General features: G+C 50.5%; 1 protein-coding gene across 7 annotated transcripts in view; it reads left to right on the top strand.

Annotated features, from left to right (window-relative positions):
- Positions 1–9,653, top strand: part of mtcl1 (microtubule crosslinking factor 1) — a 41,722-nt gene extending 32,069 nt beyond the window's left edge. For 4 of the 7 annotated variants that reach the window (XM_072711009.1, XM_023826311.2, XM_072711012.1 and 1 more), the window contains 2 exons: positions 3,283–4,714; positions 8,322–9,653. In XM_072711009.1, coding sequence (XP_072567110.1) covers positions 3,283–4,714; positions 8,322–8,519 — 1,630 coding nt within the window. In that variant the 3' untranslated portion in view covers positions 8,520–9,653. Of the gene's footprint in view, positions 1–3,282; positions 4,715–5,746; positions 5,805–8,321 lie in introns of all 7 variants that reach the window. The other 3 variants (XM_072711010.1, XM_072711013.1, XM_072711011.1) reach the window with 3 other exon arrangements.
- Positions 9,654–20,223: the final 10,570 nt, after the last annotated feature.

Here is a 20,223-nt window from a genome sequence, read left to right as displayed (position 1 = left end):
CTCGCAGGCAGCCGTCAGAATCGGCTTCACTGGCGATATTCACACTCGCAGGCAGCCGTCCGAATCGGCTTCACTGGCGATATTCACACTCGCAGGCAGCCGTCAGAATCGGCTTCACTGGCGATATTCACACTCTCGGGCAGCCGTCAGAATCGGCTTCACTGGCGATATTGACACTCGCGGGCAGCCGTCAGAATCGGCTTCACTGGTGAGGATGTTCACACTCGCAGGCAGCCGTCAGAATCGGCTTCACTGGCGATATTCACACTCGCAGGCAGCCGTCAGAATCGGCTTCACTGGCGATATTCACACTCGCAGGCAGCCGTCAGAATCGGCTTCACTGGCGATATTCACACTCGCAGGCAGCCGTCAGAATCGGCTTCACTGGCGAGGATGTTCACACTCGCAGGCAGCCGTCAGAATCGGCTTCACTGGCGAGGATGTTCACACTCGCGGACAGCCGTCAGAATCGGCTTCACTGGCGAGGATGTTCACACTCGCAGGCAGCCGTCAGAATCGGCTTCACTGGCGATATTGACACTCGCGGGCAGCCGTCAGAATCGGCTTCACTGGTGAGGATGTTCACACTCGCAGGCAGCCGTCAGAATCGGCTTCACTGGCGAGGATGTTCACACTCGCGGGCAGCCGTCAGAATCGGCTTCACTGGCGAGGATGTTCACACTCGTGGGCAGCTGTCAGAATCGGCTTCACTGGGTGAGGATGTTCACACTCGCGGGCAGCCATCAGAATCAGCTTCACTGGCAGCATGGCAGTGACAGCCGCTGAGCAGGCAAAGCTTGGGCTTCTTTGTTTAACTAATCGGGTTTTGCACTGACAGATATGGCCAGATATGGCCAAAGAAGCTGAACCTTGGTCTGTCCACCAGAGTGCAGGAGCTGTGAGTTTGTACAGCAGCTCCTTATCTGGATATGAAAGGAGTGTGACATGTGAGGTTTGTGACCTTTTGCAGAGTTCCTGTGGAATCCGGTGAAGCAGGCTACGTCAGGTGCAGAGTTACGCTCGACTGCCGCTTGGCGCTGGTGTAAACCTGCTGGACAGCACACCATGAATTCCTTTATGGCTGACAAGGAGCCAGAAAGCACACAGTTTGGGCGCTTCGGGTGGGCGTGGAATTTTTGAGCGACTGCGTTGATTTTATTTAGCTTTTTAATCTACTTTTTTCTGGCTGTTCCGGAGGGAGTTTGACCCAAATAATCTGAGTCTCCTGTTTAATCGGTTCTGTGTGAAATCCATCAACGTTTCAGTCCCAGACTCTGAGAGGTAGTTTTCCTGAGGGCACATTCCATGTATTAACCCCAGAGAGCAAATTACTTGCGTTGTCAAAGGCTGCTGAGGTGACTGACGAACTTGGAGACTGGGCTCAGCTCCTGCCTCTGGCTCTCTCTCTCTTTCTGTTTGTGTGTGTGTGTGTGTGTGTGTGTCCATGCATGCAGTTTACATGTTCCTCCATGTTTGTGTGGGCTTCCTCCGCTGTGTGGCTGTGTGTGTGATTACATTCGATTTGATTCAGTATTGGTTGTGACGCCTAGAAGTTATTTATATAAAGTTATCTCAAATCAAATCAAATTTATTTATAAAGCACATTTAAAAACAACAATGTTGACCAAAGTGCTTTACATTTAAAATTCAGTCATGGAACACCAAATTTAAAACACATAAAAATAATAATAATAAACTACAATAAATATGGACCACCAGAAAGTACAGCCTCACTGCTAATTAAAAGCCAGGGAATAAAGGTGAGTTTTGAGACAAGATTTAAAAACGGAGAGGCTAGGAGCCAGTCTGATGTGACGAGGCAGTTCGTTCCACAACCTGGGTGGAAGTACTGAGAACATTCTGTCACCCCTATTCTTAAGCCGTGCCCTTGGAGTACGTAGAAGGGACTGGCCTGCAGACCTCAAAGATCTCGATGGAGAATAAGATTCTAAAAGATCAGCAATATACGACGGAGGCAGCCCATGTAGGGCCTTAAAAACAAACAGTAAAATCTTAAACTCAATTCTCCTCTGAACAGGGAGCCAATGCAAAGTGGCAGGAACAGGAGAGATATGATCTCGTTTACGAGAGTCTGTAAGGAGACCAGCAGCAGCATTTTGGACAAGTTGTAATCATGACAATGAAGCCTGACTGATGCCGGCATAAAGAGTATTACAATAGTCAAGGCGCGTTGTAATAAAAGCATGAACAACCGTCCCAAAGACATTAAAAGATACAAGTGGCTTAATTTTTGAGAGGAGCCTTAATTGAAAGAAACCAGCCTTTACAATTGCATTGACCTGGCCATCAAGTTTATGGTAATTATCTAATTTGAAGCCAAGATTCGTCACAGTTGCCTTAACAAATGATTCCAAGATGCCTAGGTCCAAATCACAAGCGTCAGGAACACCACTGGGACCAAATATAACGACCTCGGTTTTCTCCTCATTTAAGTTTAGTAACTCACCCTATAGTACCCATTGTCTAAAGCTTTGTGTTCCCATCACCTTTCTTGGCACTGATTTATCCATTGACAGAACTTGTGGCAACACCACCGGCTTATGTGACTATAGTTAATTTCTTGGCAAATTTAATTTTGTTTGTTTTATATGTAGCATAATGTTAAGTGGAAGTATTTCTAGTAATTGTGATATGATTTTGTGCAGCCCTACCTTCAGTGGAACCACTCCCAACATGGTTTTCGTGTGTGCCTGCCATATCTCATTGTGACTATTGTGGTTAAAGGAGCAGTTCACCCCAACACTGAAAAAGATATGTTTTAGAGGGCCGTTAGTGCTATCTATCCATCTAGGCTGTTCTGCTAGTTTTGAAGGTCTTCCTGTGGTGATTAAAGCACCAAAAAAATCCATTTGAAAAATTCAACAGCAATGTCTCTTACATGAAATCATGATCTGGTTACTCCAAATAATCCCACAGACTTTGTACTGAACGGTTTCATGTAGGAACTATTTTCTTCTACCGAACTCCACACACCAGTTGTATCACGTGCAGAAGATATGAGCATGACCAGCCTGGAGTTATCTTCTGTGCAGTGATATGATTGGTGTGTGGAGTTCGGTGAAAGACAATAGGCAACTCCCAGCAGAACAATCTTTCAAAGCTTCACACAACCACAAGAAAAGGCCATAGACTGTAAAAGGCATACATTAAAAATTTGATCTCAGGATTTTATTTATCGATATTGGATTATGCAAGTGAATGGATGGATGGATGGATGGATGGAAGTCTGACTGATGGTAGTCTCTCTGTCGTGCCTCCCAGGGCCAAGTCGGTCTGCTCCATGAGTGAGTTCCAGCGGCTGATGGACAGCTCTCCGTTTCTCCCCGACCGGAGCACGCGCGGCGATGCCGGCACCGATGACGTGACGCCACCGCTCTCCCCGGATGACCTCAAGTACATTGAGGAGTACAACAGCAAGGGCTGGGATTCCCCCAGCCATGGGGGGGCCACCAGTGGCACCCCTGCCCCCGAGCACATACCTGACACATTCCAGCCGTCCTCGTGGTTCCTGACCACCAGCGCCACCTTGACCACCAGCACACTCAGCGGCCCCGAGCACTGCCAGCGTCAGCCCCCACGGGGGGCCCCGGGGCCCGAGCGCTACGGGGTCCGTGTCCTCCACAGCCCCCCCCTGAGCTGTAAGCTTGACGGCTCTGTGGCTCCCCCTGTTGGGGAGCGGCCCTGCGCTGGCCCAGAGGATGTGTATGGCCGCTGGCAGCACCGGGAGCTCCTGGAGGGCGGGCTCCGCCCCTCCGAGCGGCCTGTCTGCTCCACCGTGGGCTTCGCCTCCTCGTTGGAACTGGAGCTCTCCCGGAATCTGAGTGACGACATGAAGGAGGTGGCCTTCTCAGTGCGTAATGCCATGCTTTCCAGCCCAGTGGAGCGCCATCTGAAAGACACTGCCTGTCAGACCAACGGCTTCACCACCAGGGGGACCCAGACCACCCAGACCATCAGCGTGGGCCTCCAGACAGAGGCCCTGAGGAACCTTACCAGCAGTCCCCACCGGTGCCTGACCCCCAAGGGTGGATCCACCCCCATCTCCTCACCTTCCCGCAGCCTGAGGAAGGTGCAGTACTCCCCTGCCGTACAGAGCAAGTTTGAGCGCCCCTGCTGCTCCCCCAAGTATGGATCCCCGAAGCTGCAGCGCAAGCCACTGTCCTGCAAGGCCGAGCAGCCTGCCAGCCGGGTAGCCACCCCCAGCGCACCGCAGAAGGGCTGCAGCGAGTCGGCCTGGGCTCGCTCCACCACCACCCGGGACAGCCCGGTGCACACCACCATCAATGATGGCCTCTCCAGCCTCTTCAGCATCATCGACCACACCCCCGTCGTGAACGACACCACGCCGAAGTTCACCAAGTCACCGAGCCGCTCCCGACCTGCCGACCCTGGGTCCGCTGAGTCCCGGTCCCCGGGCCTAGGCGTGCTCCAGGACCTTTTGAAGTGCACCCGGGGCCGCTCGCCCAGTCCCGTGCAGCTGATCGTGGAGGCCCAGGATGACAGGACCCCAGAAGTGATCAGTATAAGGCAAGACCTGTCCGCTCCCCCGGGTTATGGCCTGGCTGAGAACGCAGCCCGGCTTCTGAACAAGAAGCTGATGGAGCAAGCCTTAAAGGAGGACAAGAGGCCTGCGGCCGGCAGTCAGACGGGTCTCAGCAGGGATGGGGACAAGGGCCCACTGGGCCCCGTTGAGGTAAAGACCATGCCAAACGTGCATCTGTTACACATCCTGCTTCAGAAGATCAGCTCTTACCTTACTAAGTAGATGAAGTAGGATTCCTAACATTGATGTTGCTTAGCCCTAATCGAATCCTTTGAAATAGCAGCTGAAACAGGGTAGAATGATAGATTGCTTTTGTTTTTGTAACGTTTCTGGATCAGTAGCTGAGAGCAACTGCCACAGGGCATTTCCTATTATCAGTACATGCAAGGCATGTTATTCACAACGAGGCTTGCGTCTTGTGTCTGGAAGTGCGCTAGTTATGGTTTGTTGCAGGCACATGGAGATCTGCACTCTGCTTCTGAGAAGGCTAAAGGTTAACAAATCAAACTGCAATATTCAAGTGTGACCCCAAGTGACCTCCCCGACTGGTAGCCTCATGTCCTGTCTGGACGGGCTTTTCCTAGTGCTATGGTGTAGTGAACGTGCTAATGCTTCGTGGCCTGTTGCTTTGTGTCCTTGTAGCGGGGTCATTTGTGACCCCATGGCTCACTTGTCACCATAGCTGTACCACAAGAAGTCTCGCTGTGAGGGCAGAGCCCATTCTGAAGCCCCGCATAAGAGTGTCACACATGTGCTACGGGTGCGTGATACCCGGGTACCCAGTTGGTCAGCTGCCATATTCACTTATCTTATAGCTTCCAAAGCATATTTGTCCATTACTGACAGTATATAGAAGAAATCATTTGTTATAGTAGGTGCATAGAAAAATGATGCTTAAAATAATTCTTACTATAGCCCAGGTAGAATATGGTGAAAATGGACAGGGCCCATTGTATGGTCTTTTTGTACTGGGTGGGTCTTTCCAGTGTCTAGCTAAGAAGTTGGTTTTTGTGCTTCTCACAAACTCGGCCTCTGTTCCGGCTGGGGGGGGGGTCGAGCTCGGCCCCCGCTCTTCATCTGACCTACGTTCCTTCTTGATGATAAGCCTCTTTAACAGTGTCTGCTCTCTCTCTGTCTTCTTCTGGCTGTTTGGGCCTCCCTTCCCTCTGGGTTCTGATCCAGAACCACACTGTCTTATTAAGCACGCCGTGGGGACTGTAACACTGATTGTGTCCACACTGTAAGTTCCTCACCTCGGCCGTCCGTCCATCTGTCACGGGCAACCCTGCGCACACATCACACCCAACACGCATGCTGTGTTGTAGTGCGTAGGCAGATGTGAGAAGAGGTTCCAGCTGTGGTCATAACCGTGAATTGAAGTTTTTGCATGGTCATTTGTCTGTATGTTCTCTCAAACACTCAAAATAGCCTGTACCCAACACCCCAGGGGTGGTCTTAGCTGTGGGGGTTACCCAGGTGACTGCAAGCACCCATAGTTGAAAGGCTAGTTATTTTGTCTAGTTAGGTACGGTGGTTGTTCTTGCGGGTTACCTGGGTCTCCTTAATCTCTAAGACCACGCCTGTCAACAGTGTACAAGGAAACTGGTGACCCAAAGAGTCATTGACATGTTAGTCACCTTGTGAGTGACCTTGCTCTGTGAGGTCACTTCCTGGTTCTTTGAGTAGCCACACAAAGGACCTTCTAGATATGAACTCAGCCACTGAAAATGTTTTTATGTCACAGCCCACCCTTCTTCGTGCTTGTGTGAATCATTTTCTGTCAGTTTTGTCCTGGATGCAGCCCTGACACTACCTAGTGCCCGAGAGGGCAGACTAACAGCTGGGTCTGAGAAGTGCAGCGCAAACGCCAGCCTACCTAGTGCCCGAGAGGGCGGACTAACAGCTGGGTCTGAGAAGTGCAGCGCAAACGCCAGCCTACCTAGTGCCCGAGAGGGCGGACTAACAGCTGGGTCTGAGAAGTGCAGCGCAAACGCCAGCCTACCTAGTGCCCGAGAGGGCGGACTAACAGCTGGGTCTGAGCAGTGCAGCGCAAACGCCAGCCTACCTAGTGCCCGAGAGGGCGGACTAACAGCTGGGTCTGAGAAGTGCAGCGCAAACGCCAGCCTACCTAGTGCCCGAGAGGGCGGACTAACAGCTGGGTCTGAGCAGTGCAGCGCAAACGCCAGCCTCTCCCAGACGCTCAGGATGACTCTTTTAGTCACGGCTCCAGGCTTCCTGACCTCCATGGCCACACCCCCCCACCCCCGTGAGCTAGAGTCACTTGCAAGAGTCCCTTTATGTTCTTTGCCAAAATCCAGAGGAAACTTAGCTCCGGATCAAACATCCAGAAGTTCATTTCTCCCCAGTATTTCTGTAAAACGTCCTCTTTTCTTTCTGTATGTGGATTTTCTGACCCCTGACAGCCCGCTCCTACCCCCTGGCTCAGTATCGCCTCTTTCTGACTGGGGGCCAGCATTGACTCCTTTCTCCTTTGTCCTGTTGTGGCAGCTTGTTCTTGTTTTTTGGTCTGCTCGCGTTGGGAGGGACCGGAATGCCGGATGTCCCTCACTTTGCGGCATGCCAAAGGTGCCATAGCGATGGTGCCCCCCCCACCACCATTCTGTTCCACCAGAAAAAAAAAAACAAAAGTCTGTCACTGCAACTGTATGGGAATACTGAGGGACAAGGAACGTTTGTCTTTTCACAAACTTCGGGGTTTGTGTGTTGAACATATTTGTACTGCTTGTTTTGTGTAACTTAACCCTGTTAGAGTCACATTTCTCTGTATTTCCATGGTAGTGAGATGTACCCAGTGCATGTGGTTCATAAAAAAAATGTCCTCACTCACTAACCAGAGAGAGTTCTGTATGTAGCTGCTGCAGCTGATTGTTCTGCATGTACAGTAAGCGTGTCATTGCGGGTCTGTTCTGACCCGGGTTCTGCTGAGACATCGCCTTTCACTGTGGACCTTCACTCCCATCTCCACCATCTCCTCACTCTCTCTTCCACTGCGGCGCACCGTGCTCAGCGTGGTGTCTGTGCTCGTCGGCATTTACCCAGAAGGCCCCACGTCACATGCGTCCGTCGCGTGGAGGACGTGTCACTGCAGCCAGCCGAGCAGCACGGCCACTGACCGATGAGCCCAAACAGACTCCCGAGAGGAAATTCTGCTAAATTAAATCCTCCGGCTCGCTGATTGGTGCTTTACTTTATTTTCAGCTCAGCATTCTCCTTCTCTAAAGAATAGTTTTACTATCCCTTATAGGATGCGTCTCTAATTTAAATTATTATAAATACCATTTGAGTAACTCAAAAGCAGGATTCATTTCTTTCATTTGCATGTCTGCTTTTCGTGTACTTCTTGTATATTTCTTTGTATCTGAACCCTAACTACAACACCTAAAATAAGTCATATAAATTAAGATTGTAATATGAGAGCTGAGGTTCTATAAATGGCCGTAGCACTAAAGATGTAAGCTAGAGGGCGCTGGCTGCACCCGGGGCTGGGTCTCGATTTAATTTAACCTAATTCAGTCAGTCATCTGTTAGGCAGGATGAGCGGCCCATGATCTAACTCTCCTTCAGCAGGGTGTAGAGAGGCCATCCCAGACTGCTGGCGTGTTCCCTGCCTTGAGTCTTTCAGAGTCTGTACCGCCCCCTCAGTGCAGACGCTGGCCGCCATATTGGTGCCCGGGACACTGCTCAGGCTGATATATGGTTGCCGTTCACTAACGTTAAGTCTCATCTTTGGAAACAGTTGCCGTGTTCTCCAGTTGCCCCGCCCCTGGACTCCCACTTTTTGAGACCCGCGCGACCAGCCAATCGGCGTCCCCCATCACGATGGGCGGCCCGCTCCCCTTCCACGTCCCCTCGGCGGCCCAGGACGGCAGAAAGGAGGTTCTGTTTCCTGCTGCCAGAAAGTGAGGAGGCCGCTCAAGAGCTAAATGGCACCTGAGCCCTGGGTTAGTGCTTGTCCCTGTCTTCGTCTGTGCCTCAGGCCTGTGTCTCTGAGGACACCGAGGACATCAGCCTGACGAATGCTCTGGAAGAAAAGAAGAGCCGCAGTGTCGTCTAGGGACTCCCAGAGCGGGCTGGACCCGGGCTGGACACATCCATGTATGGTGCCTGTGCGAACCAAGGAACCAAGTTCTTGATCGTAAATACATACACCCACACATATATAGACACACATTACATATATAATACACCCACACGTATATAGACACACATTACATATATAATACAGACACACATATTTATATATTCGTCTCCATCCTATTTTTTTATGGGTTGATGGGGACATTTTTTCTGGGTACAAAGAGCGACTACAGAATAGGATTTATCTGCCTCACCGTCAGCATCTACGTCAGGGTGCGTCACTCCCTCCAGCCTTTTAAAGTTGTATTTATTGATTTATTCTGCCATGTGTAGGATTTCTCTCTTATTTTGCACACTGTAAATATTTTGAGAAGACTAGTCTAACATTAAAATGTCAGAGAATGTGTATCTACCCACCGAAACTTGAATTAAACTGAACAAAAATAATTTATGGGAATCATGGCAGTTAGGGGATTAGAGAGAATATGAAGAACCTGTCCTGTATGGAATGCAGAACATGGGGCCTGAGGTTGTCAAAGACAGTCGGAGGTTTTGAATGTACAATTTAGTCCTGTGGAGGATGTGTTACTGTGGAGAGGGAGGATGACACAGGAGGACAGGAAGTACGTTGCTGCTTTACACGGGAGACCATTGTGTGCCTCCGTGTTCGACTCGGCCTGCATGCCACTGGGATATTAGCCACTTAGTGCATGTGAGTAGAAGCCTCGTAATTCAGCGTCACTCGTAAGAACGTCTGGGTCCCAGTCTGAGTCCCAGTCTGCGTCCCAGCCTCCGGCTGTATTTTACTGTTTCTGATCTGCACTCACTTTTCTTTTTTAAAGTGAACCATCTTACCTGTCAAACTGTACAGGTGTTTTTGTTTTTTCAAGAGGAAAAATGAAATTGTAAAATATGAATGATGTCACTAAACAGTCAATGTAAGGTCTGGAAATAACTGTAAGATCAGCCAATTAAAATATTTATTTACTAATTGCAGTCTTTTGCTTGAATTGTTTGTTTTAATTTGTGGTTGCGTGCGACTCAGTGGGTAGCCCTGTTTACCCCTTGCACCTACAGCTTTGGGGGTTCGAATGCCACCACAACTCTGTGTGCATGTATGGAGTTTGAATCCTCTCTGCTTCCCCCTCTGGGTGATCCTGTTTTCTCCTATAATCTCCGCAGATGCAGTTAGGTGAATCCATCTCTCTAACTTGTCCATAGTATGTGAATGTGCTTGTGCTATGGTAGACTGGCATCCCGTCCAGGGTGTCCCCTGCCTTATGTCCTCTGATGGACTGGCATCCTGTCCAGGGTGTCCCCTGCCTTATGTCCTCTGATGGACTGGTATCCTGTCTAGGGTGTCCCCTGCCCTGTGCCCTGTGATGGACTGGCATCCCGTCCAGAGTATCCCCTGTCGTGTGCCCTGTGATGGACTGGCATCCTGCCCAGGGTGTCCCCTGTCCTGTGCCCTGTGATGGACTGGCATCCCGTCCAGAGTATCCCCTGTCGTGTGCCCTGTGATGGACTGGCATCCTGCCCAGGGTGTCCCCTGTCCTGTGCCCTGTGATGGACCGGCATCCTGTCCAGGGTGTCTCCTGCCTCATACCCTATACCAGGGATATCCAATCTTATCCGCAAAGGGCCGGTGTGTATGCGGGTTTTCGCTGCAACTCCCTGATTAGATTAGTAATTAGAGGACTGATTGGCTGAAAGAGTCCTCACACTTGGGTTTGAACAGCTGACCTACAGGTTATCCCAAAAACCTGCACACACACCGGCCCTTTAAGATAAGATTGAGTACCCCTGCCTTATTCTGTCTGCCATAGCCCCCAGAACACATTGCTCCTGTGTACTGGATAAGTGGTTGTAGGATGGATGGATGTTTGTGTTTTTAAAGAAAAATGAGCTTTGTCTCATGTAGTTACATGCTGGATGTTTGAGTCCTGTGCCCTGTGCCCTGGATAAAGCTAAACAGCCAGAGGCTTTTCTCTTCCCTGAAAAAGGCAGATGCACAGTTAGCTATTTAAAGAGTCGCATTTCTATTTAGCTTCACCGTGGCCTAATAACATCAACACCTGCAGGCCAGCATTCACTCTGATCACGCTTCTGTAAAACAGCAGCTTGCTTATATTGTGTTTAGGGGTGTGTGTGTGTGTGTGTGTGTGTGTGTGTGCGTGTGTGTCTGTGTGTGTGCGTGCGTGTGTGTGTGCGTGCGTGTGTGTGTGTGTGTGTGCGTGCGTGCGTGTGTGTCTGTGTGTGTGTGTGTCTGTGTGTGTGTGTGTGTCTGTGTGTGCGTGCATGCGTGTGTGTGTGTGTGTGTGTGTGCGTGTGTGTGTGTGCGTGCGCATGTGTGTGTGTGTGTCTGTGTGTGTGTGCGTGCGTGTGTGTCTGTGTGTGCATACGTGTGTGTCTGTGTGTGTGTGTCTGTGTGTGCATACGTGTGTGTGTGTGTCTGTGTGTCTGTGTGTATGCATGTTTGTGTGTTCATTTAATCGCCAAGTCCATTTCTCTGTGATAATTGTCTAGCAAACATGACATTTGGGAGCTAATCTGAATAGATGTCCCTTAAAGTGTAAGAATAACATGTTCAGTGTGTAACCACGGCTTGGAGAAGACGAACACCTTGGAGATGCTCTTACATACACAGAGCTGAGCCATATAAAAAGCGACACCAGGCCACCTGTCACACTTTTCCCTTTTCCTTCCTCTTCCTTCTCTTCCTGTTTTCTAACGTTCTGCTTCTGGGAAGAAGATGTTTATGTCCCAGGACTCATGAAGGCAGAAGGCCGAGGGATGATGGCGAGGCAGAGAACACAGCTCATCTCCTATCTGTGCTCTCGTCCCCAGGGATCCTCACAGCTGTCACGGCGGGTTTCCTATGCTCTTCATTAGTAATGCTTTTCTTTACATCAGCAATGAAATGTGTAAACAAACGCTGCACCGTTAACAGAAGTCGTTTGGAAATTTCAGAAGGGAAGACAAGCTCTCAGTTGGTTTTTAGATCACTTTTAAAAACGATCTGGTCTGGTTAAGGCTGCTGTCAGCTCTATCTGACTCTCTGTCCCCATGAGGGCCAAATGGAGTAACAGCAGGCTCCAGGCCCCGCCCCCACCAGGCCCCGCCCCCTTACCGCCGGCTCAGAAAGCTTCTAAGCTGGCGGAGATACTCCCACCCCCCCACCAGGCCCCGCCCCCTTACCGCCGGCTCAGAAAGCTTCTAAGCTGGCGGAGATACTCCCACCCCCCCACCAGGCCCCGCCCCCTTACCGCCGGCTCAGAAAGCTTCTAAGCTGGCGGAGATACTCCCACCCCCCCACCAGGCCCCGCCCCCTTACCGCCGGCTCAGAAAGCTTCTAAGCTGGCGGAGATACTCCCACCCCCCCACCAGGCCCCGCCCCCTTACCGCCGGCTCAGAAAGCTTCTAAGCTGGCGGAGATCCTCCCACCCCCCCACCAGGCCCCGCCCCCTTACCGCCGGCTCAGAAAGCTTCTAAGCTGGCGGAGATACTCCCACCCCCCCACCAGGCCCCGCCCCCTTACCGCCGGCTCAGAAAGCTTCTAAGCTGGCGGAGATACTCCCACCCCCCTACCAGGCCACGCCCCATTACTGCCGGCTCAAAAAGCTTCTAAACAAATCCAAATTTAAAAGGATCCCGAAACAGACACTGGCACATCATGGCAGGTGCCGGAGTCCTGCTTTAAATATTGAAAAGTGCAGATTTAGTGACGACGAGCGAGACACATAACTTCCCTGGAATGCTGGAGTCACGGGGGGAGTCGGGAGTATTTCTGAGGAGGCCGATGCTGTTACAGGAAACGGGAGTCCTCCAGAAGATGTCTGAGCAATGCGAGAACCTACTGCTGACAAACTGGAAAACAGGAATGAGATTTGGCAGTCATTAGCAGCACAAATCTTTGTGTCACTGTACTTGTGTATGGTGTGGTGAGGACATTCACGGCCACTGGTCTCTCAAAGGAGATCAGGGTTCACGGTGGGACACAGAAGAGCCATGTTACATGGCCATTCTGCTTTACTGGGCGTAATGAGGCCAAGAGCCTGATTGTGTTGTAACCACGTCATGCTACATTGGTGATTTATTTGGCAGCAATTAACTTCCATTTTGTGCGTTTTCATCCTTCCATGCCAGTACATGCTGTTACTGTAGTAACCTTCCATATGACATCATCCAACCTACGCATGACTTAGAAATGAATCTGATGATTTTTAAATCGTAAGGTTAGATGATTTTTTTAGATGATTTTGACCAGAAACTCCGTCTAGCTGCTAATTCATTAGAAGTCCATCTTCATTGTCACATGATCACTGTCACATGATCACTGTCTGGGGGCTTCTGACTTGGACATAAAGTGTCAGTTTATTTGTACAGTCGACATAATAGTGACTGATATGCATCCATTTATACTACAGCTTGTACTGCAGTTTGTACTTTCTGGTGTTACTTGAAAATTAAAGTTTATCCAGCGTTTACCCCTAATGGTCGTTTCAGCTCGTCTTCTCCATGCTGAACACTTAGGGTGTGTGTTAGTGAAGCTCCCTGAAGGCTCACTGGCTAACGTGGGTGCCTGCGTAGCGATGCTCTGCGTGTGTGTTGGGTTTTGTCTGCATGTGCACCTCACGGTCGGCTTTCCAGCACATTCCGAGCTCATCAGGAAGCGCCGCGCCGTGCGGATTACACAAGGTCACTGGTAAGATCCAGACACAGCAAATATGATTAAGAGGATTGGCATGCCGTGTGAAACACAGCCCCTTTGTCCATCTGAAGCAGGAGTGTCTCTCTGCAATCCTACAGCACCCCCCTTTAACATAATCTCTGAATACCCCTCATGGATTCCCACATACTGAGTCCAAAGAAGCCTCGCCCACCATATTGAAAGATCTGATATATAGGTCAGTATAAACAGGCCATTTATATATGGATCCTATCTAGTTTTGATAGAATGCTTGTTATACAGAGGGACAATGACAAGGTCACACAATCACTTGTCATTTTGTTTCGTTGTGCTAATCAATAATAATCTGCAGCTGATCAGGAATTTATCCTCTAGCCTTTTTGACACAATACAGAGGAAGATGTTTAGATCAGTGTTCACACATTTGTTTTTAAGAAAACCATTTTTCTTTTCACTCATGGGTTCATTGGCAATGAGCCAAGGCCCGGCAGCGCCGTCCTCAGGTTCATTGGCAGTGAGCCAAGGCTCATCAGTGCTGACCCCAGGAACGTTGGCGGCCAGCAGAGGCTGAGCAGCACTGCCCTCAATTTTATTGGCAGTGAGCAGAGGCCCAGCGGCGCTACCCTTGGGTTTGTTGGTGGTGAGCAGAGGCCCAGCAGTACCCCCCTTGGGTTTGTTCACGGTGAGCAGAGGCCCAGCGGTACCCCCTTGGGTTTGTTCAGGGTGAGCAGAGGCCCAACGGTACCCCCTTGGGTTTGTTCACGGTGAGCTGAGGCCCAGCGGTACCCCCCTTGGGTTTGTTCACGGTGAGCAGAGGCCCAGCGGTACCCCCTTGGGTTTGTTCAGGGTGAGCAGAGGCCCAACGGTACCCCCTTGGGTTTGTTCACGGTGAGCAGAGGCCCAGCGGTACCCCCCTTGGGTTTGTTCACGGTGAGCAGAGGCCCAGCGGTACCCCCCTTGGGTTTGTTCACGGTGAGCAGAGGCCCAGCGGTACCCCCCTTGGGTTTGTTCACGGTGAGCAGAGGCCCAGCGGTACCCCCTTGGGTTTGTTCACGGTGAGCAGAGGCCCAGCGGTACCCCCTTGGGTTTGTTCACGGTGAGCAGAGGCCCAGCGGTACCCCCCTTGGGTTTGTTCACGGTGAGCAGAGGCCCAGCGGTACCCCCCTTGGGTTTGTTCACGGTGAGCAGAGGCCCAGCGGTACCCCCCTTGGGTTTGTTCACGGTGAGCAGAGGCCCAGCGGTACCCCCTTGGGTTTGTTCACGGTGAGCAGAGGCCCAGCGGTACCCCCCTTGGGTTTGTTCACGGTGAGCAGAGGCCCAGCGGTACCCCCCTTGGGTTTGTTCACGGTGAGCAGAGGCCCAGCGGTACCCCCCTTGGGTTTGTTCACGGTGAGCAGAGGCCCAGCGGTACCCCCCTTGGGTTTGTTCACGGTGAGCAGAGGCCCAGCGGTACCCCCCTTGGGTTTGTTCACGGTGAGCAGAAGTCTCACTGGGGATCTTATAACCATCCACACAAACACATGACTGAGAGCACCCTACAGTGGGATGGCAGCAGACTTACTGACAGAGCCTCATTTACTTCAGTTTAATCGACAGTGGCTGTAGTCACCTGCCTGGCCTTTCTGGTAGATCATTAGTGTGGGGGTGGGGCAGCCGTCTGAGCTGCACATGGTCCCCCCTCCCCATTTCTCTTAGAGAAATGGAGTGGAAGGCGCGCCGGTAAGAGACGAGTGCGAGTGACACCCCAGGCTGGTTGCAGGGCAGGTCTGGCTCCCTAGAAAAAATCAGAGTCATTCATGTTTGGCTTCTCATCTCACCAAAAGTGAGCTCCACTGTGAACTGCTGTTTCTTCTGTGAGCTCCACTGTGAACTGCTGTTTCTTCTGTGAGCTCCACTGTGAACTGCTGTTTCTTCTGTGAGCAGGCAGATCCATTCATTCAGATGAAGGACTGTCAGAAGCTTTGTTCATCTTCGTTATCTCCAACCTGATTTTCATAAAAGTTTCATAATATTACTTAACTTTCAGTGTAGAATCTGTCAGCAAAAACACAGGCAATCCCCTGCATAGCTTTTCTGGATCCTTGCAAATTTCTATCTACCACTCCTATAGTGAAACATATGTCTAATCACTTAACACTAAATACTGAAAATGAATAGGAACAGTTCTTTACAAAAAGCGTTATCATAGCATTTGTGATTTTTTGAAGGATTCCTTTAACATCTCTTCTATTCATATGACTCACCATGATCTTGGACTGGATATGCAGTAATGGAAGATGGATGAAGATTCTTCTTAAATGCAGTCCAGCTATAGTAAAAGATTCACTCGTCAAAAATGGCAACAAAACCAATATGTCAATTCCATAAAGGTCAGTGATACTTTTATATCTATCATTAAATGTCTGAAGGTTTGATCAATGTGCAAATTAATTTAAGTTGTGCACAATTTTTCACAGTTTGAGCTTTATTTTGGAGGCATGAGGTAACGGGAAGGATGGGTCGGTCACTGCTTGCAATATCTTGCTTTACTTATTTTGTAACTGGAGACCCTTTTTTGTAGTTTTGTGCTTTCGTATGTGAAACTGAAGAAGAGAATCGGCTAAACAGTCCTGAGTAAATAATTAATGCAGTTACTAAATAAATGTGCAGGCATGCTGATACTGATGCCCAGTAGAGGTCAGAGAGGCAATCGGTGCCTTTTCATTTTGGGGCTGAGTCTCTCCTGTTTAATTATTCAAGCTGAGGACATCTGCGAGGTCCTCCTCCCGCTGGCGACTGGCCCCGAGGTGTGGACGTCTGCGAGGTCCTCCTCCCGCTGGCGACTGGCCCCGAGGTGTGGACGTCTGCGAGGTCCTCCTCCCGCTGGCGACTGGCCCCGAGGTGTGGACGTCTGCGAGGTCCTCCTCCCGCTGGCGACTGGCCCCGAGGTGTGGACGTCTGCGAGGTCCTCCTCCCGCTGGCGACTGGCCCCGAGGTGTGGACGTCTGCGAGGTCCTCCTCCCGCTGGCGACTGGCCCCGAGGTGTGGACGTCTGCGAGGTCCTCCTCCCGCTGGCGACTGGCCCCGAGGTGTGGACGTCTGCGAGGTCCTCCTCCCGCTGGCGACTGGCCCCGAGGTGTGGACGTCTGCGAGGTCCTCCTCCCGCTGGCGACTGGCCCCGAGGTGTGGACGTCTGCGAGGTCCTCCTCCCGCTGGCGACTGGCCCCGAGGTGTGGACGTCTGCGAGGTCCTCCTCCCGCTGGCGACTGGCCCCGAGGTGTGGACGTCTGCAAGGTCCTCCTGGAGATTGGCCCTGAGCTGAGGAACACCAGCTGGATCTTTGCCAACCCAGACTGTATCCCTCACCTCCTCCCTACTTCGGAAAATGCTGCAACAGAAGGTTGTTTTGCATAATCCGAAATAATGCAGCTGAGAGGTGCACACGCTCACAGACACACATCAGCAGAGACACGATCCCCCACTCCTATACTCCCTCCGCTTTGGTGCCGTGTCCCTCTCAGAGTTAGTGTTACCTTATGCACAATAAGATCCTTCCACTTGACTGGCCCAGCTGAGACGCTGGACATGCCAGCAGCTATTTCTGGCCAGCGCTTCCTTCTGGAACACGGTGGGCCACGCCGTGCACCAGCGCTGCGATATAAATACATGCCAACGTACACATTGCTCTGGAGGCTCACATGAGGCCATCTGTGGCTCCTGAGGTTCTGCTGCTATGCTCATCATAGCGACTCATCAGTCGGGATGTGGGCAGCATCGGACTTTCATTCTTTAAAGAATCATGGTGAGGAATAACAGGAAGAACCACACTCAGAGCAAAAATGTAACCCAAGGCTATGGGAGCCTCAGATTTACAGTTATCTGTGACCAATGCAGGTGGCTTCCATGCACACATCACAAGAGGCCTGCGTCTGCTCCAGGGACCCAGCTGTATCAGCAGAGGCAGGTTCCTGTTTCTGGGGAGAGGGAACCAATCAGTGAAATGACATGCAAGTAACAAATTGCCATCAAAGATTAATTAACTGTAAGGAACAGGCGTGAAATCGTTAAATGAGGTAGTGAGCCCTTTTAACTGATATTCTCCATGGGACAGGGTGCTTCTGGTGACAGTGTGACACATAGCCGCACATGAGGATGCCACAAAGCTCGCTGCCCAAACTATTTGGTATATTAATTTGGAATTTGGTGATCAGTGGTCATTGTTGACACACCACAGCACACAATGCACAACAATGAAATGTGTCCTCTGCATTTAACCCATATGTGCCATAGCAGGGGGCAGCTAATTCAGCACCCAGGGAGCAGTGCTTGGGTACCTTGCTCGGGGTACCTCAGTGGTACCTTGCTGGTTAGGGATTCGGTCAGCAATCTTTCAATTATAAGTGCGCTTCCCTAACCATTAAGACGCCACTTCCAACAGCCACCACTGCCCACAATCACACTTATAATGATTTTGATTTGTTTAAAATGCCCACTATGTAATCACACTTGATCCATGACAATCAGGCCAAATGAGGTTTTATTCATTCCCCGGAAAATCAAGATTGTCACTGCTGTGAGAAACACATAGACATGTCCTGCAGTGGCTGTGGTATTCCTCCCCCTGACGGTAACAGCGCTGTCCTGCAGGGGCTGTGGTATTCCTCCCCCTGACGGTAACAGCGCTGTCCTGCAGGGGCTGTGGTATTCCTCCCCCTGACGGTAACAGCGCTGTCCTGCAGGGGCTGTGGTATTCCTCCCCCTGACGGTAACAGCGCGGTCCTGCAGGTGGTCATTCCTCACAAACGCACAACCCCACCTTCATGATGTTTTCACTCTTAGTGATGCTGTGAGCTGTCACATTTGTTCCTCTGTGTTTCTAAACTCATTACACACTTCCTGGTTAGAAAAAGAAGTGCCATCCATATTTCATGGTAAAATGAGGTGCTTTACTGATATATTAAGATGTCTTGTTTTTAGAGGAATTCAAAGTGATCTTTGCACCCTAATGCAGGATGTAATGCCCTATTTAAGTATTTAAAGGCATGGCACCATACTAGTGTAATCTAGAGACACTTCTACATCTGCTTGCAGAAACAGTGGCTGGTGATTTAGTGTGTGGTGTTTCAGTGCCTGGTGTTTCAGTGTGTGGTGTTTCAGTGCCTGGTGTTTTAGTGCCTGGTGTTCAGTGCCTGGTGTTTCAGTGTGTGGTGTTTCAGTGCCTGGTGTTTCAGTGCCTGGTGTTTCAGTGCGTGGTGTTTCAGTGCCTGGTGTTTCAGTGCCTGGTGTTTCAGTGCCTGGTGTTTCAGTGCCTGGTGTTTTGAGAGGCACCTCTATCAGATATTTTGATTTATAGACTCACTGTGGCTTCATGCAGACATCTCATCTTCTAGCCACAGACCCTGTACCACTATAATCTAATTCCTCTCATGTGACCAGTTCACTTCAGCAGGAGGTAAAGATGAATGTATTCATCAAAGGTCCAATCTCATACTGTAATGAGATCCTGGAAACTATAACCAAATTATAGGAAAGTGTGAAACCCCATTAGATAAGTGTTGATGTCAGAACTTCTTAGATCTTTCAACGAGATCTTCAGGACCCCCTAGAGCTCTAGGAGCTGAGTCGCCATTGTCCTCGTTATCTGAGACTTCTGCCTGTACTGCGTAAGTTGACCTGGCCACTTAGGTAATCAGTCTGGGATTCTGTCCTCTGGAGCCTCGGCTGACAAGATGACTGACAAACAGAAACAATGAAACTCAATCTGTCCAGAGCAGCTGCTGATTCTCCAGCTGTTGGTGACCTTATGCTCGGGACCAGGCCTGTTTGGAGATCTCTATCTGCACGTCCATTGGGTTCCCCCTTTGTTGAAGATATACAGCTGTATCTGAGTGACTGTGAATATAGACTTGGCGTTAGCCTAAGGCCCAATACAGGTGTCCTTCACTTTATACATGGTGATGAAAGGATGAAGTGAGACATATGATACTCCCAGTGCCGCAAGGACTCTCAGTATGACCATTTTGTTCTACCATAGAGACTGAATGACTTTAGGGGACAAACACCCCAGGGCAGGAACTGCTAAGAAAGTATTCAAGCAATTAGACGGCAGCTGGGGTGAGAGTTTGGGACGAGAGCCTGGGGCAGAAGCCTGGGACGAGAGACTGGGACAGAAGCCTGGGACGAGAGACTGGGAGAGGAGCCTGGGATGAGAGACTGGGACAGAAGCCTGGGACGAGACACTGGGAGAGGAGCCTGGGATGAGAGACTGGGACAGAAGCCTGGGATGAGAGACTGGGAGAGGAGCCTGGGACGAGAGCTGCAGACTGTTAAGGTTGTCATGCAGGCTGCACAAAAAACTACCCATTCAGTGGGTGTGTACCGCTGTCCAACATGGGGGGTGGGGCTGAGTGTAAATGAACCTCAACATATTTACATTTAAGGCATTTTCTGTGGTCGGCGGACAATATTATGTAAAATCACTGCACTCCTACATCCATAACTATCTCAGCGCAGGTTAGTCTAAGCTCATGTGGGATGTGGCAGAATGTGTATCACCCCATCCAGGGCACTCCACACAAAGGCATCACCCCGTCCAGGGCACTCCACACAAAGGCATCACCCCGTCCAGGGCACTCCACATGTGGGATGCAGCAGAATGTGTATCACCCCGTCCAGGGCACTCCACACAAAGGCACCATGTTAGCATGGGTGAACCCCCAGAGGGCGGAGCCACACTGAATACAGACAGGATTCCCTGCTTCTTTCCCATCATGCTTTTCTGTTTCTCTTGAATAATGATGAATATGATTTGAATTTACATTACGGATTTACTTAGCTGTGTTCAGTTCCTCCTTTTGTTAGATTCATTTTCAGGTTAAATTTGTTATATTGC

The sequence above is a fragment of the Paramormyrops kingsleyae genome, chromosome 4 (genome assembly GCF_048594095.1).
Source record: "Paramormyrops kingsleyae isolate MSU_618 chromosome 4, PKINGS_0.4, whole genome shotgun sequence".
In the NCBI taxonomy this organism is placed as follows: domain Eukaryota; kingdom Metazoa; phylum Chordata; class Actinopteri; order Osteoglossiformes; family Mormyridae; genus Paramormyrops; species Paramormyrops kingsleyae.
The sequence above is the reverse complement of the archived record's forward strand: the minus strand, read 5'-3'. Positions and strand labels throughout refer to the sequence as shown.